The sequence below is a fragment of the Gastrolobium bilobum genome, unplaced genomic scaffold, assembly GCF_033153095.1.
Source record: "Gastrolobium bilobum isolate Gb01-03AN ecotype WA unplaced genomic scaffold, APGP_CSIRO_Gbil_v1 utg4266, whole genome shotgun sequence".
NCBI classification, from domain to species: Eukaryota; Viridiplantae; Streptophyta; class Magnoliopsida; order Fabales; family Fabaceae; genus Gastrolobium; species Gastrolobium bilobum.
In genome coordinates, this window is record NW_026896613.1 from 227,898 (window position 1) to 242,210 (window position 14,313).

Genomic DNA, 14,313 nt, shown 5'->3' on the forward strand with positions numbered 1-14,313 from the left:
CCTAAATATGTTCTTTAAGTTTGATTCTAAAATTAAGAAATAATTACAATTTTTTAAAAAAAATTATAAAACAGATTTTATCAAATAAATTTTTTATTCTGAAAATTAAAAAATTATTTTTCAAAACAGAATTCAGACACGGCCTTCCTCCCCGTCATTATAAAAGGGGCAAATACTTGAATTCTGAGTCCATTCTAAGAGAAGGTATTTAGTGGGCCTGGACTATGGTGATCTTTTCCCAAAATAGAAAAAAAGAGGGACGGAAAGAAAAAAAAAATCAAAAAGAGAAAGGTAGAAATGGAAGAAATTTGTTTTTTATGAAAAAGGGACCACTGAATAAGTGGTGAACCTGGAGCATATTAATTTTTTTCCCATTCTAAAGTACTGGAGTCAACAGCAAACAAAAAGTGAGGAGAAAACTGTGAACTAAAGTATTAAACCGATTCAAGCTGGAATAAAAGAACTAGTTGGAGAAAATCAGAAATTGAATCTGGAACTAACAGAAAATAAATCTGAAAATTACAGTTGATTTTTTATAAAAATAAAAAAATCTATAAAAAAAATTATTGAGAGAATAGAGGAAACTAACCTAACTGGAATAACTGATAGTGTCACGTTATTGGAAATAGATCCTCTCATGTGTAATTTAACATGATCATGTCATGTGGGAGGATCTTAACCATTAATAATTAAATCAACGATGATGATTGTGTAACTTCATATTCTTATATTTTTTTTCTCTTCTCCCTTATCACCATTAACTCACCCATGTATGGTTATGATTGTCCTACATGACATGGTCATGTTAATTAGCACATGAGAGGATCCACTCCCCACGTTATTTAAAAAACAAATTAATGGAGTTAAACAAACTCAACCAATTAACTATATGTGAATCTTTTTGTTATGCACCGCTCTTACATGTCCATGTCTTAATAGCTCACAACAGACAATTACTTAAAAGATATAAGAAAATAATCCTATCAGATAATATATTAATCTTATCATATCAGTAGTGTTTATAGACGTGATATATATAACTTGACAAAATGTGGTGATGGGATTGTCTTCTGATAATATATGGGATTTTCTTCTGATAAGAAACCAACATTCTACTATATATATTCTGGATTTAGTGTGTGTTATTTAAAAAGACACAAGTTGTGTTCTTTTAGTGACTTACACAGAGTATGATCGGTCATACTCTGTGTAATTCTGAAAAGTTACTTTTTTTTCACTTTACACATCAGTGATGTGACTGAGGAGAGAAAAAAAAAAACTTTTCAGATTCACAAAGTATGACCGGTCATACTTTATGTAAATCATATAAAAGAACACAACTTGTGTCCTTTTAAATGATACTTCTTTTTCCCATATATTCTTATCATGTTATATATAAGAAACCAAGGTTCATATATATAATTTGATACCTATATATAATCTCACTCTTTATTCATAAGCCTCCAGACAACTACTATTGGTTTGGCTGCTGTATAGTTAGTTCTGATATTGAGAGTGCCCATACACTAGCTTTGTTACTCTTTGAGATAGTTTCGAAGGTCTGTCAGAAGCCAGCTTCAACAATGTGTTTGTTCGTGCATGAACATTGATCAAGCTAGTTCATGAAGTCACACCTGCACAAGGGTATCATATCATATCTATGCTAATAGATAATTAATTTCCTGTGAAACCAAAACCATGATGATCTAATACATTCTAACCTGCAACGGTTTTAGCACTTCCACAGATCCAATTGTGCTTACAATAATTTATAAATACAGTGTTTGAAATATGTCTAGCTCTTTGCTAGGGGTAATAAATATAGTTTAAAGTTTAAACCAGAATCTGATGTTTGCATTCATTTATTTAACTTTATTTGAGTTTGATAGTCTCTATTTAAGTTTGATTTATCTTAGTCTAAACTTATTATAAAGTAAAAATTTAAACATCATAAAACAACTAATATATTTAAAATTTAATTTGTCAATAATTAACTACCATAAGCCATTCTCAAGTTGCAAAATGATTAAGTTATTTTGAGTCTTTGACCCAGTAATATCTAATTTCCTAAAGCAATCACCTGGTGGAGAGTTTGGTTTAAATCATTATAGCCACACTTTGTCCATGTCCGATGCATGTCCCAACAAGGTCACAAGATCTAAACAAATTTTGAACAAATAATTAATGATTGAATAATAAATAATATTATGCACGACGAACAAGTTGTTCACAAATACAAATAAACAATTATATATTCAAGTGTGGTGGCTCAGTTGGTAGCATGAGGACTGAGTGGTGGGAGAGAACCTCGGTTCGAATCCCATCAACACCATCTGGGGAGGGGCATAAGTACTGTAATTCTTGATCAGTCTCATAGATAACTCAAAGAGTCGAATCTATGGGGATACCGGAGGGTTCTGATTCGCCGTAATTAGGATCAGTTTTCAAAAAAAAAAAAAAAGCAATTATATTTTATTTAAAATGGCTAATTTATTAGTTAAATATAAACGAGATGAAATTATACCCTCTGTGACCATATATATATGCCGCACTTTGCTTCATGAAGGGTATTGCTTATGTTAAAAGCCCAGATGAAATGACTGAATCAACGGTCGATGCGCACTAAATAAATATAAGATTAAGTATATGGTCAAGAATTAACCAGCCTTTCCCATTTCAGTTCTTTGTCCTAGAATATACCAATTAATGTCCTCTTTAGTGGCATTTGCAAGCACGGACACATGCACCACCATCAACGTCATTCCAATTGGAAGCACGTCACGAGCTGCACAAAAGATATTTGGTTCCATAAGTCATGTCTCTCTTTTGATTTTTGACTAATTAATGGAATTCTGAGACCCCACTAACGTTTGCCTTTCTGCAACTATGCGTATCCATTTTTTCGGTATAGTGACATGGTGAACCAATCCCGACACTAGACAGGAGATATAATACGATATGATATTTTGACATAATAATTTTAAAAAATATTATATTTTAATATATTATGACATATTTTGATATTAAATAATATTTTAAATTATATAGTATATATATATATATTATATTTAATATTCAATAATTTAACAAAAAATAAAATTAAACTTATAATATTCATCAATTTTGTAAAGAAATATAAAATATAAATATTTATTATTATATTTTTAAATTGAAAATTTTTTATATACTGCAATGAGATTTATTCAGTATCTATTTTTTAATTTTATTATATCCGTTTAATAAAATATCAATTATTTTTTTATGATATGTAATAAAATTTTAAATATTATAGATTTAGAATATATTAGAGTGTCTAGCAATGTCGGAGACTATCTGATATGACATTTCAAATTTTCTGAAATGTAGGTGTAGTGATCATTATGGATATCAACCAAATGCATGTTCTTAACATCCAAAATGGCATTTGCTTCTTCTATATATATTATATGGGTAAATTCAGCTGGAAGCAACAAACAATAAAAATTGTCCAAATATTGAAGAACACTGACAAAAAAAAATAATGAAATAAAAAGTACATGACATTAGAAACTACTACAAGAGTTGCTTTTTGAGAACATACTTTTCAGACACATTTATTCATGATAATATATTTTACGTTGCATGAAATAATTCAGTGTATAAAAATGTGGATGAGAGTCATTAAGGGTATGCATGATAATTCTGTTTTCTAGCATTATTTCTGAAAAGAAATAATTCTTTTCTAGCTATGTGCCTTGGAACAGTTTTTAAGAAAAAAATATGTTTGACAACACGTTTGATAACACAACAAATAATATAATAAAAAATAATTCCTATTAAACATAAAAAAATTCGGATCATCACTTTCCTTTTTATATGGTGGTGGTGGCGGTGACGGCGGAGGTGGCGTGGTGGTGGTAATGGTGATGGTGGTGATGGCAATGGCTGCGGCGGTGGTAGTGGTAATGGTGTTTATGGTGGTTGCATAGTTGTGGTGGCCGCAGCGGTGGTAATGGTGGCGATGGTAGTGGTGGTGATGGCAATAGCTGCGGCGGCGGCGGCAGTGGTAATGGTGTTGATGGTGGTTGCATAGTCGTGGTGGCCGCGGCGGTAGTAACGGTGGCGATGGTGGTGGTGGTGACGGCAGTAGTTACAACGATGATGGTGGTTGTTGTGGTTATGGTGGCGGTGGTAGTGGCGGCGGCAGTAGTAGTGGCGACGATGGTGGTGGTGATAACGGCAGTAGTTGCAACGATGGTGATGGTGATGGTGATGGTGGTGGTGGAAGTGGTGGCGGCAATGGTGGTGGTGGTGATGATGATGGTGATGGTGGCGGTGGCGTGGTAGTGACGGTAGTGGATGCGACATTGATGGTGGTGGTTGTGGCGGCGGCAGTGAAGGCATGGTGGTGGTGATGGCATGATGGTGGTGGTGACAACAGTGGCTATGGCGATGGTAGTGGTAGTCGGTGACGGTAGTGGTGATGGTAGCGGTGGCATCGTGATGGTGGTAGTGGTGACGATAGCAGCAGTGGCTGCAATGGTGGTGGTTGGCGATGATAGTGGTGGCGGCGGTGGTGATAGTGACTGTGGCATGGTGGTAAAGATGGATGGAGGCGGTGGAATCATGGTGGTGGTGGTGGTGGTGACGACGGCATTGGTGATACGATAATGGCGACGAAGATGGTCGCGGTGGTCGTGTAAGGATGATGATAGCGGTGGAGAGTGATTGAGAGAGACAAATGTGTCTCATTTTGTGCCCGAGAACAAAAAAGCAGAATTTTTTTTTCTTTTTTCTTTTTCTTAGCACAAAAATTAAACCGGTTCACCCAGGGAACAAAAAAATAAACCGATTTTACCAAACAATTTTTCTATCCATTTCTTTTCCCGAGAACAGAAATTAAAAAAAAAAAAATTGATTCCGAGAAGGTTATCATACACACCCTAAGAAAAAGAGAGATAAAGAAAAATATGAGTACTACCTACATTTTGTATGTGCATCAGATAATTTTGTCTCATGCAATATCAGAAATATATTTATATATATAGATCAATTTATATCGATATAAGAATAATAAGTCTTCTATCAAATCTTAATCGTTAAATTTTTCATGTCTCTAACGAAATAATTTATTAAAAATTAAAAATTAATTAATGAGTGTGACCAAATAAATCACAACCGTTAGATTCATAGAAACCAATACTTAAGATTTGATATAAAATTTATTATTTTTATTCTGGTATATAAGTTGATCTCGTCACACACACACACACACTCACATATGAGTTAGGATTCTTTGACACCAGTGTCAAATTTTAAATTTGACACCTCATCTAATTGCCGTTAAATCAAAAAAGATCAATGGTGTCACATGCTTACAAATGAGAGTCATTGATCTTTTTTGATCTAATGGCTCTCAAATGAGGTGTTAAATTTTAAATTTGACACTGGTGTCAAATGATACTACCTTATATATATATGGGAAAAAAGTTTATCCTTTTAAATGACACAACTTGTGTTATTTCACTCTCACAAAGAGGTGGGATCCACACCGTTATATTCTTTTATCAACTCTCTCTCCTTTATCTATCTCTTTCTCTCACTTAAAATGACACAACTTTATATCTTTTAAAATGATACACATTTTTCCCTATATATATATATATATATATATATATAGCTGTAGATAACTTTATCTAAAGTGGCTGTAGAAATGTTTATAACTTTATATATATATATATATATATATATATATATATATATATATATATATATATATAGCTGTAGAAATGTTTATAACTTTATCAATTTCACCGATAGATCGATTATGTTGATCCAATGGTTATATTTATTTCCATCTTTGTATGATTATGATTTAGGATAAAAATGTTGTTGATGTTTGTATGGTTATGATTTTTCATATTTAATGCTAAAAGTATTAAATATGAAAAATCATAACCATACAAAAGTACATGTGTAAGACAAAGGGTAGAAAAATAATACGCTGTTAAGAATCCTTTTCCTAATACTCCTTCCGTTCTGTTAATTAATTTTTCTGGAAAAGTGTACTTATTTCTTTCTTTTGATTTGTATTTTTATAAAATGAATGATATATTTTCTTAACTCTATCCTTATCTTTTTTATATGTCTTTTTAACTCCCATGCAACAACTAAAATGACAAATTTAAGACAAGTGCTTGAATTGGCTTGGTCTAAGGGCCGATAAAGGGTAATTATGAAAAGTGATTTAAGTAATGCTAATGTAGTTACATAGTATTACGATAGGTTTCCCTTGTTAGTTTGTTACTTGGTTTGTTAGTTTGTTAATAGGTTTGTTCTATGTTTGTAATTTAGTTTTAGGTTGTTGATAGGTTTGTTCTATGTTTGTAATTTAGTTGCAACTCTTCCTTTATCTTAGGAATAGATTCCTACGTATGTGTATTATAGTTAGTTGCTGATAGATGTATTTAAATGACCAATACATGAATAAAAAGCTAAGCTGTTCACTCACAACTTCCTTTATGGTATCAAGAGCTAGACGATTCTAAAGTCAGTTTTTTTTTTCCACTATGGCTGCCTCCACTCTTAAAATCACAGACCCAAAATCACCATTTTACCTTCATCCCTCTGATCACCCTGGGGTTATTCTCACTACTGTCCTTCTACGTGGCCAATCCAATTATGAAAACTGGTCCAAACTCATGAGCAACGCCTTGAAAGCCAAAAATAAGCTTGGCTTTGTTGATAACAGCGTTACGCAACCCTCTGATGCTTCCTCTGATGAAGCTCATGCTTGGTCCCTGTGCAACTCCATGATTAATAGCTGGATTCACAATACCATCGATCCTCAGATGCAGCCATTCATCAAATGTTTCGACACTGCGAAGAATCTATGGGATGATCTAAAGGAATGTTTTGCTGTTGCAAACATTCCTCGTATTTTTTTTTCTCAAATCTGCTCTCGCCACTATGAAGCAAAATGGCGTCCCTGTTACTGACTATTACACTCAACTTCGTTCAATTTGGGATGAATTGGAATCAAGCCGCAAGCTTATTGCATGTGCATCTGGTGATACGTGTGCCTTTACCAAATCTGTCACTGCTGAACTTGAACATGATCGAGTTTATCAATTCCTTATCGGACTTGATCATCATATATATGGTACTCTCATTACTCAAATTCTCAACAGCAATCCTCTCCCCACTATCAATCGTGTTTTTGCTATGGTAATTCAAGAAGAATCCCATAAAGCTATGGTTCGGACTGCTGAAATTCCATATGATGCTCTCGGCTGTGCTCTTCACACTGCACCACTGGATCCTTCCAAGGCCCGCATCATATGTTCTCACTGTGGACGTCCCAATCATGACGCTTCCCGGTGTTACAAACTTCATGGTTACCCTGATCGCATGACTGCTGGAAGAGGACGTGGTCGCGGCCGCTCCAACCCAGGACGTTCTGCCCATGCTTCTGCTCATGCCACTTACTCGGATGCATTACCTCCTCCTACTGGTGTCCCAAAACCATTGTCTGCTACTGATCTTACTCCTGATATGGTTCAACAATTAATGTCTCTTGCTGTCTCATCTAAAGCAACAACTGACAAATTATCGGGTATTGTTTCCTTCCCACATCCTTGGCTTCTGGACAGTGGGGCTTCACAACATATGACTGGCACACTCTCCTTCCTCACTAATATCCGAGTTATTCCTCCGTGCTCAGTCGGTTTACCCAATGGAACCCGTACCGCTGCGGTCCAATGTGGGGATGTGCAACTCACATCTACGTTGCTTCTTACCAACGTTCTTTATGTGCCATCCCTTACATGCAATTTAATTTCTATCTCTCAGTTAATACACTGCAGCAATTGCATCGCTTTATTCACTAATTCCAAGTGTTTTCTACAGGACCTACAGACGAGGAGGACGATTGGCAAGGGTGTTGAACATGAAAGGGTGTATGTGTTTCATCAAGCGTTTTCTGCAAATAAGGTCTCTGGTGAAACTTCATCTACTCTGTGGCATCGACGCTTGGGACATCCTTCACAGCATTATTGATGCGTAAAATCGGCAAGTGCACCGATCGTACCAAGTAATAAAGAGTGAGTAGAGTATCGTCTCCACGAGGATTGAGGCACCTAAGTTGTTATAACTATTCCTCTCTTGTTGGATTAATCAAAATAGGTTGAGAATGATTGTAGTTCATGAAACAAACTAAAATAATTAAAGTAAAAATGTAAATGATCCAAAAGTGTTTTCAGAATGCAAGAACAAAAGATTAAGGATTGGGAAAATATTTGAGAAAATATTGCGGTAAGAGAAACAAACACCTTTCCGATCCCCACCTTGCAACTTGAATTACGTTTACATTTACCTATTCAATTGATCGAACAATTCATCATCTTTTATATGAGTAGTTAAGCCCTAATCCCGTAGTGACTTTAACCTTGTTAACTCTATTAGAATCCTAATCCCTTAGAAATCCCTTTTCGAGTTAACCCTTAGAATCAATGAACCTTTAATGTTCGCTGTTCATGTAGCCTATCCCTAGTGCGTACATGAACAGTTATCTTATTCTTTGTCAGGAATTAGAATTCCAACATCCCTATTGTAAACCCTAACCCTCGCAACCCTACTAGATTGATCAGTTCCAATAGAATTATAGAATGAAGAACAAGAAAAGATAAATGCAATTAAAATAGATAATCATAAATTTCAACCAAGGTACAAGGGGTTCACATCAAGGGTTGTGACCCTTACCACAATGATAAAACTAGCCAGACATGTTCATGTCTGACAAAATAACAATAAAATAAAGTAGCATTTAAAACCTAGAAGAGAAAGGGAAGATGAAGATCTTCCGTCTTGATCGATCGAATCCTTGAATCTTCGAGAAGCTCCAAGGAATCTCCGCTCTCTTTGTTGTTTTTCTCCTCTTGATTCTCCAAAAAAGTTCCTTCTTCCTATGTTTCAGATCCTTTTATTAGGTTTTGGGAAAACCTCTTTTCACTTGCACTCCCATTGGGCCTTATTTTGGCTGATTCGCACTTAAAAATATATCGCCCACGCACGGGGCGCCAAGCCTGGCGCCCCAAACTTGGGAGAAACAGAAGCTGAATCTGTAAACGGCGCCCCGGGCGCCAACTCTGGAGTGCCGTGCGCCAGTCCCGCGCTCCGTGCGCCAACTCTCGAGCACCGGGCGCCAGGTTGGCGCGCCGTGCGCCACCTCCCGCGCGCCGTGCGCGGCCGAAACAGAAGCAAATCGTCGATTTGGAGCCCCGTGCGCCAGGTATCGCGCCCTGTGCGCCAGTTTGGCGCTCCGTGCGCCAACCTCCGCGCGTCGTGCGCCAGCGAGAAATTTGGTTTCTCCGTTTTTGCTCCTTTTTGCGGCGTTTCGTGCTATTTAACATATAACTTGAGTGAGAGCATGATTGAGAAGGAATAATCAATATTTCTTGCATTTAATGAATATTTTCACACATTTATGATTAATTCCTTGCTTCTTTTAAGTTAGAAAACATCATCTGTTGGACTCACATCAAACAATTCCCAGATTTAGATGTTGCTGTCCTCAGCAATAAATTGAATTTAAGCATGGGAAGCAAGGTTCAATTAATCAGGCATAGCATTGCACAGACAATAATAGAGATTACTATACTAAGCATGAATGATTTCCAAGTCAAACTTAAGATGATGCTTAACACTACATTCAAACGTCAGAGTCTAACTTGATTACCCCTCACAAGACATGATATTCACTCATCACTCAGTGTTTGGGGTCATTCATCATCACTCATTTCATCACAGCTGTTGTTCTACCATAAGCTTGATCTTTTTCTCAAGTTCCTAAAGATGAGGAACATCAACACATGCCTGATTGATCAAAAGGGCTTCTTAAGGTTATAACTTGGCTTGGCTTAAGGTTAGAATCTTTTGGAAAGTAGCTGAATAATTATTGAGATTGAAACACCATTTTCATTAATACTCAATCATCTCTCAATTCAAGTTTCAGCACCACTTTTTATTCGAATTCATGATTCCTTCCTTTTTCTCACTTTTTCCTTCAGCATTGCTTGTCAATTTTTGCAATTTATTTTTCTTTCTCTTTATACTCATGTGAGAACTATTCTTTTCTTTTCCTTTTCAACTGCTTAACTTCTAGTGGAGCTTACCTCAATTACTTCTAACTTTTTGATTATTGACATTTCAATCTCAAACAAGGTAAGTTCTGATGGAAGTGGTCTAAACAGTTTAATAAGGTAATTAAAAAAATTGGTCTCATGCTCAACATGGCTAACAATGGATGATTTCTCAGGTAGCTATTTGGCCATAAGCTTAATAGAACAAAATGCCTCTATCACTTCAATCAACACATGGCGCCCAGTGCACGGGAGTTGGCGCACGGCGCGCGGGACTGGCGCACGGCACTCCAGAGTTGGCGCCCGGGGCGCCGTTTACAGATTCAGCTTCTGTTTCTCCCAAGTTTGGGGCGCCAGGCTTGGCGCCCCGTGCGCAGGCGATATATTTTCAAGTGCGAATCAGCTAAAATAAGGCCCAATTGGAGTGCAAAGGAAAATAGGTTTTCCCAAAACCTAATAAAAGGATGAGAAACATAGGGAGAAGGGACTTTTTTGGAGAATCAAGAGGAGAAAACAACAAAGAGAGCGGAGATTCCTTGGAGCTTCTCGGAGATTCAAGGATTCGATCGATCAAGACGGAAGATCTTCATCTTCCCTTTCTCTTCTAGGTTTTAAATGCTACTTTATTTTATTGTTATTTTGTCAGACATGAACATGTCTGGCTAGTTTTATCATTGTGGTAAGGGTCACAACCCTTGATGTGAACCCCTTGTACCTTGGTTGAAATTTATGATTATCTATTTTAATTGCATTTATCTTTTCTTGTTCTTCATTCTATAATTCTATTGGAACTGATCAATCTAGTAGGGTTGCGAGGGTTAGGGTTTACAATAGGGATGTTGGAATTCTAATTCCTGACAAAGAATAAGATAACTGTTCATGTACGCACTAGGGATAGGCTACATGAACAGCGAACGTTAAAGGTTCATTGATTCTAAGGGTTAACTCGAAAAGGGATTTCTAAGGGATTAGGATTCTAATAGAGTTAACAAGGTTAAAGTCACTACGGGATTAGGGCTTAACTACTCATATAAAAGATGATGAATTGTTCGATCAATTGAATAGGTAAATGTAAACGTAATCCAAGTTGCAAGGTGGGGATCGGAAAGGTGTTTGTTTCTCTTTACCGCAATATTTTCTCAAATATTTTCCCAATCCTTAATCTTTTGTTCTTGCATTCTGAAAACACTTTTGGAATCATTTACATTTTTACTTTAATTATTTTAGTTTGTTTCATGAACTACAATCATTCTCAACCTATTTTGATTAATCCAACAAGAGAGGAATAGTTATAACAACTTAGGTGCCTCAATCCTCGTGGAGACGATACTCTACTCACTCTTTATTACTTAGTACGATCGGTGCACTTGCTGATCTTACGCATCAAGTTTTTGGCGCCGTTGCTGTATAGGCACAAACCTCACAAGTTGTGGTATCAAACTAGACTCTTCTTGATTTCATTTCAAGCATCATTATCATAGAAATCAAACAAACGAGCAATCATAATCTCTATTCATGCTCTATGCAATGTCATGAAAATCTTGCATATCATGCAATGCTTCCTCATATTCAACCAAGGAATTGACTGAGTAGCACATCTAAATCAGGACTGTGCTTTCACATAGCAGGAAATGAAACTAAAAACACAAAATCTCTACCAAAATGAAAAATAAAATAAAAATGAAAATAACTAGAAAGGTTAAAATAACTCCCCTGAAGTGGCTCCCCTGAAGTGGCTATGAATCTGCTGAACCTTTTTCTGTGTGTGATACCTCGATTTCCGTGTATGCGGCCCCAATTCCTAGATTTAGAACATTGCTGTCCTCAGCAATAACTGAAGTAGTCAGAGAAAATACTGCTGCGCAAGTATAAACAGCACACATGTGAAATGTCAAACAGAAAATAACATGACCAATGTACTGGAGAATTACAACCCAAAATACCAAAGAGGTTCAAATGACCCTAACATAAACCTAGATGGTCAAACAAAGACAATGAAAATAAAACATCACAATAAAAATTAAACACAGATAAGAGAAAGGAAATAAAATAAAATAAAAATAATAATAAAAACTCATTGGGTTGCCTCCCAAGTAGCGCTTGTTTAACGTCACGAGCCTGACGTACCCCTTGTGATCATGGTGGCTGGTAACTCGGGCTCAGTGATGACACTATACCCTTACTCAGAATTTGTGTCCCGCCATGGTTATACTCATATGCATGTGGATAAGGATGAGGGTTCTCAGAAACTTTAAACTTAGTCCTCACATGCTTTTCCTTACCCTTGGGCTTTTCCATCTTAACCTTTGGCTTGCTTCCTTCATGCCACTGATGGATTTCCTTCTTTGTGGGGTTTAGTCTTCTCTGAGATTGTCTCACATGTTTAACATTGTCTTCCATTAGCATCTTGTGAGTACAGAAAGAATGGTTGATGCCCTTCAAATCAGAAATAGACCACCCAATAGCTGTCTTGTGCTCCTTGAGCACTTTCAACAACTTCTCTTTTTCATCCATAGACAACTCTTTATTGATGATAACGGGATATTGCTCTTTATCTCCCAAGAATGCATATTTCAGCGTTTCAGAAAACTCTTTCAACTCTGTTTTTGGTGCTACTGTAACTAGATCATTTTCTTTCTTTTCTAGCACCTCAAAAACAACTTCTAGCTCTTCTTGTGGAGTAGCTTCATCTTGAGCCTTCAACTCTTCTTCAAGCTCTTGATAATCACTTTTCTCTTCCATAATCACCTCTTCAGACACATCAAGTCTGAAACAATCACTGTGATCAGATGAATTCTTCATAGCATCGAAGACATTGATAGTGATTTTCTCATCATTCATCCTCAACTCGAGCTTTCCTTGTTCTACATCAATCATAGCTCGAGCTGTGGCCAAGAACGGTCTACCCAACAGAAGGGGTATTTCACTCTCCTCCTCCATGTCTAACACGATGAAATCAGCAGGGAAGATGAACTTGTCAACTTTAACAAGAACATCTTCTATGATTCCACTAGGTCTCCTCAAAGAACGGTCAGCAAGCTGTAAAGATACCATGGTTGGCTTCAACTCAGAAATTCCCAATGACTTGCATATTGACAATGGCATCAAGTTGATGCTTGCTCCAAGATCACAAAGTGCCCGGCCAACATTGGTGTTGCCTATCGCAATTGGGATGTTGAAACTTCCCGGATCTCGAAGCTTTGGTGGGAACTTCTTCTGAATAATGGCACTGCACTCCTCAGTAAGTGCTACTGTCTCACAATCCTGCAACTTATGCTTTCTAGACAATAAATCTTTCAAAAATTTAGCATAGTTAGGCATATTAGCTAAAGCTTCAGCAAAAGGAATATTAATATGCAACTTTTTAAACATATCTAAAAACCTGGCATACTGTTGCTTCTGTGCTTGCTGCTTGAACTTCATAGGATAAGGAGGTTTCTCAAAACGAGAAAAATCCATCGGTTTCTTTGGAGCTTCAACAGCTTTCTCTTTTGCGTCTCCTTTGTCTTGCCTTGTAGGTTCTTTTTTCTCAGTTGCATGCGTTTCTACCTCTTTTTCTTGCTCTGGCTCGATCACTGGTTCATCAACCTTCACTTTCTGAACCCCTTTTTGCTTGTCTTGAGGAGTGATCACAATTCCACTCCTGGTTACAATAGATTTGCAGTCTTCCTTAGGATTCACAATAGTATCTCCAGGAAACTGCCCTTGAGTTCTTTCAGCCAACTGCCTAGACAACTGGCCTATCTGACTCTCCAAGTTCCGGATGGAAGCATCCTGGTTCTTGTGGTAAGCTCTTGTCTCATTAATGTGATCATTAGTGGTCTTTGACAGTTGTATCATTGCTTTCTCCAACTCAGATGGCTCTTTTTGTGGCAGAGGAGGAGGTTGTAGATAGTTGTTGGATTTATAATCCAAGCCACTCCCTTGGTTCCTCCTTTGAAAGTTATTTCCTTGGCCGCCATTCTGATTCCTTTGGTAACCTTGAGTATTCTGTGGAGGCCGTGGATCATACCAAATTCCATTGACCTGGAATGGTTCAGCTTTATTGAGTGTAGGGCACTCATTAGTGTCATGCGGCTCCTTGCAATACTCACAGTTAAATATATCAACCTTGGATGTTGAGAGCTGCATCTTGTCCAGCTTGGCATTCAAATTGGCCAATTGCTGGGAAATCACTTTGTGCTCAGCTAGTGAT

At 36.9% G+C, this 14,313-nt stretch overlaps 2 protein-coding genes across 2 annotated transcripts; both read left to right on the forward strand.

Annotated features, from left to right (window-relative positions):
* The first annotated feature begins 3,905 nt into the window (after window positions 1-3,905).
* On the forward strand, window positions 3,906-4,650 carry LOC133300941 (uncharacterized). The gene is made up of 3 exons (XM_061500526.1): window positions 3,906-3,967; window positions 4,073-4,248; window positions 4,493-4,650. Exons 1-3 carry the CDS (start codon window positions 3,906-3,908, stop codon window positions 4,648-4,650), a joined length of 396 nt encoding a protein of 131 aa, XP_061356510.1.
* A 1,898-nt stretch (window positions 4,651-6,548) lies between these two features.
* On the forward strand, window positions 6,549-8,037 carry LOC133300942 (uncharacterized). Its single transcript, XM_061500527.1, has 3 exons — window positions 6,549-6,899; window positions 6,955-7,782; window positions 7,888-8,037. Exons 1-3 carry the CDS (start codon window positions 6,549-6,551, stop codon window positions 8,035-8,037), a joined length of 1,329 nt encoding a protein of 442 aa, XP_061356511.1.
* Window positions 8,038-14,313: the final 6,276 nt, after the last annotated feature.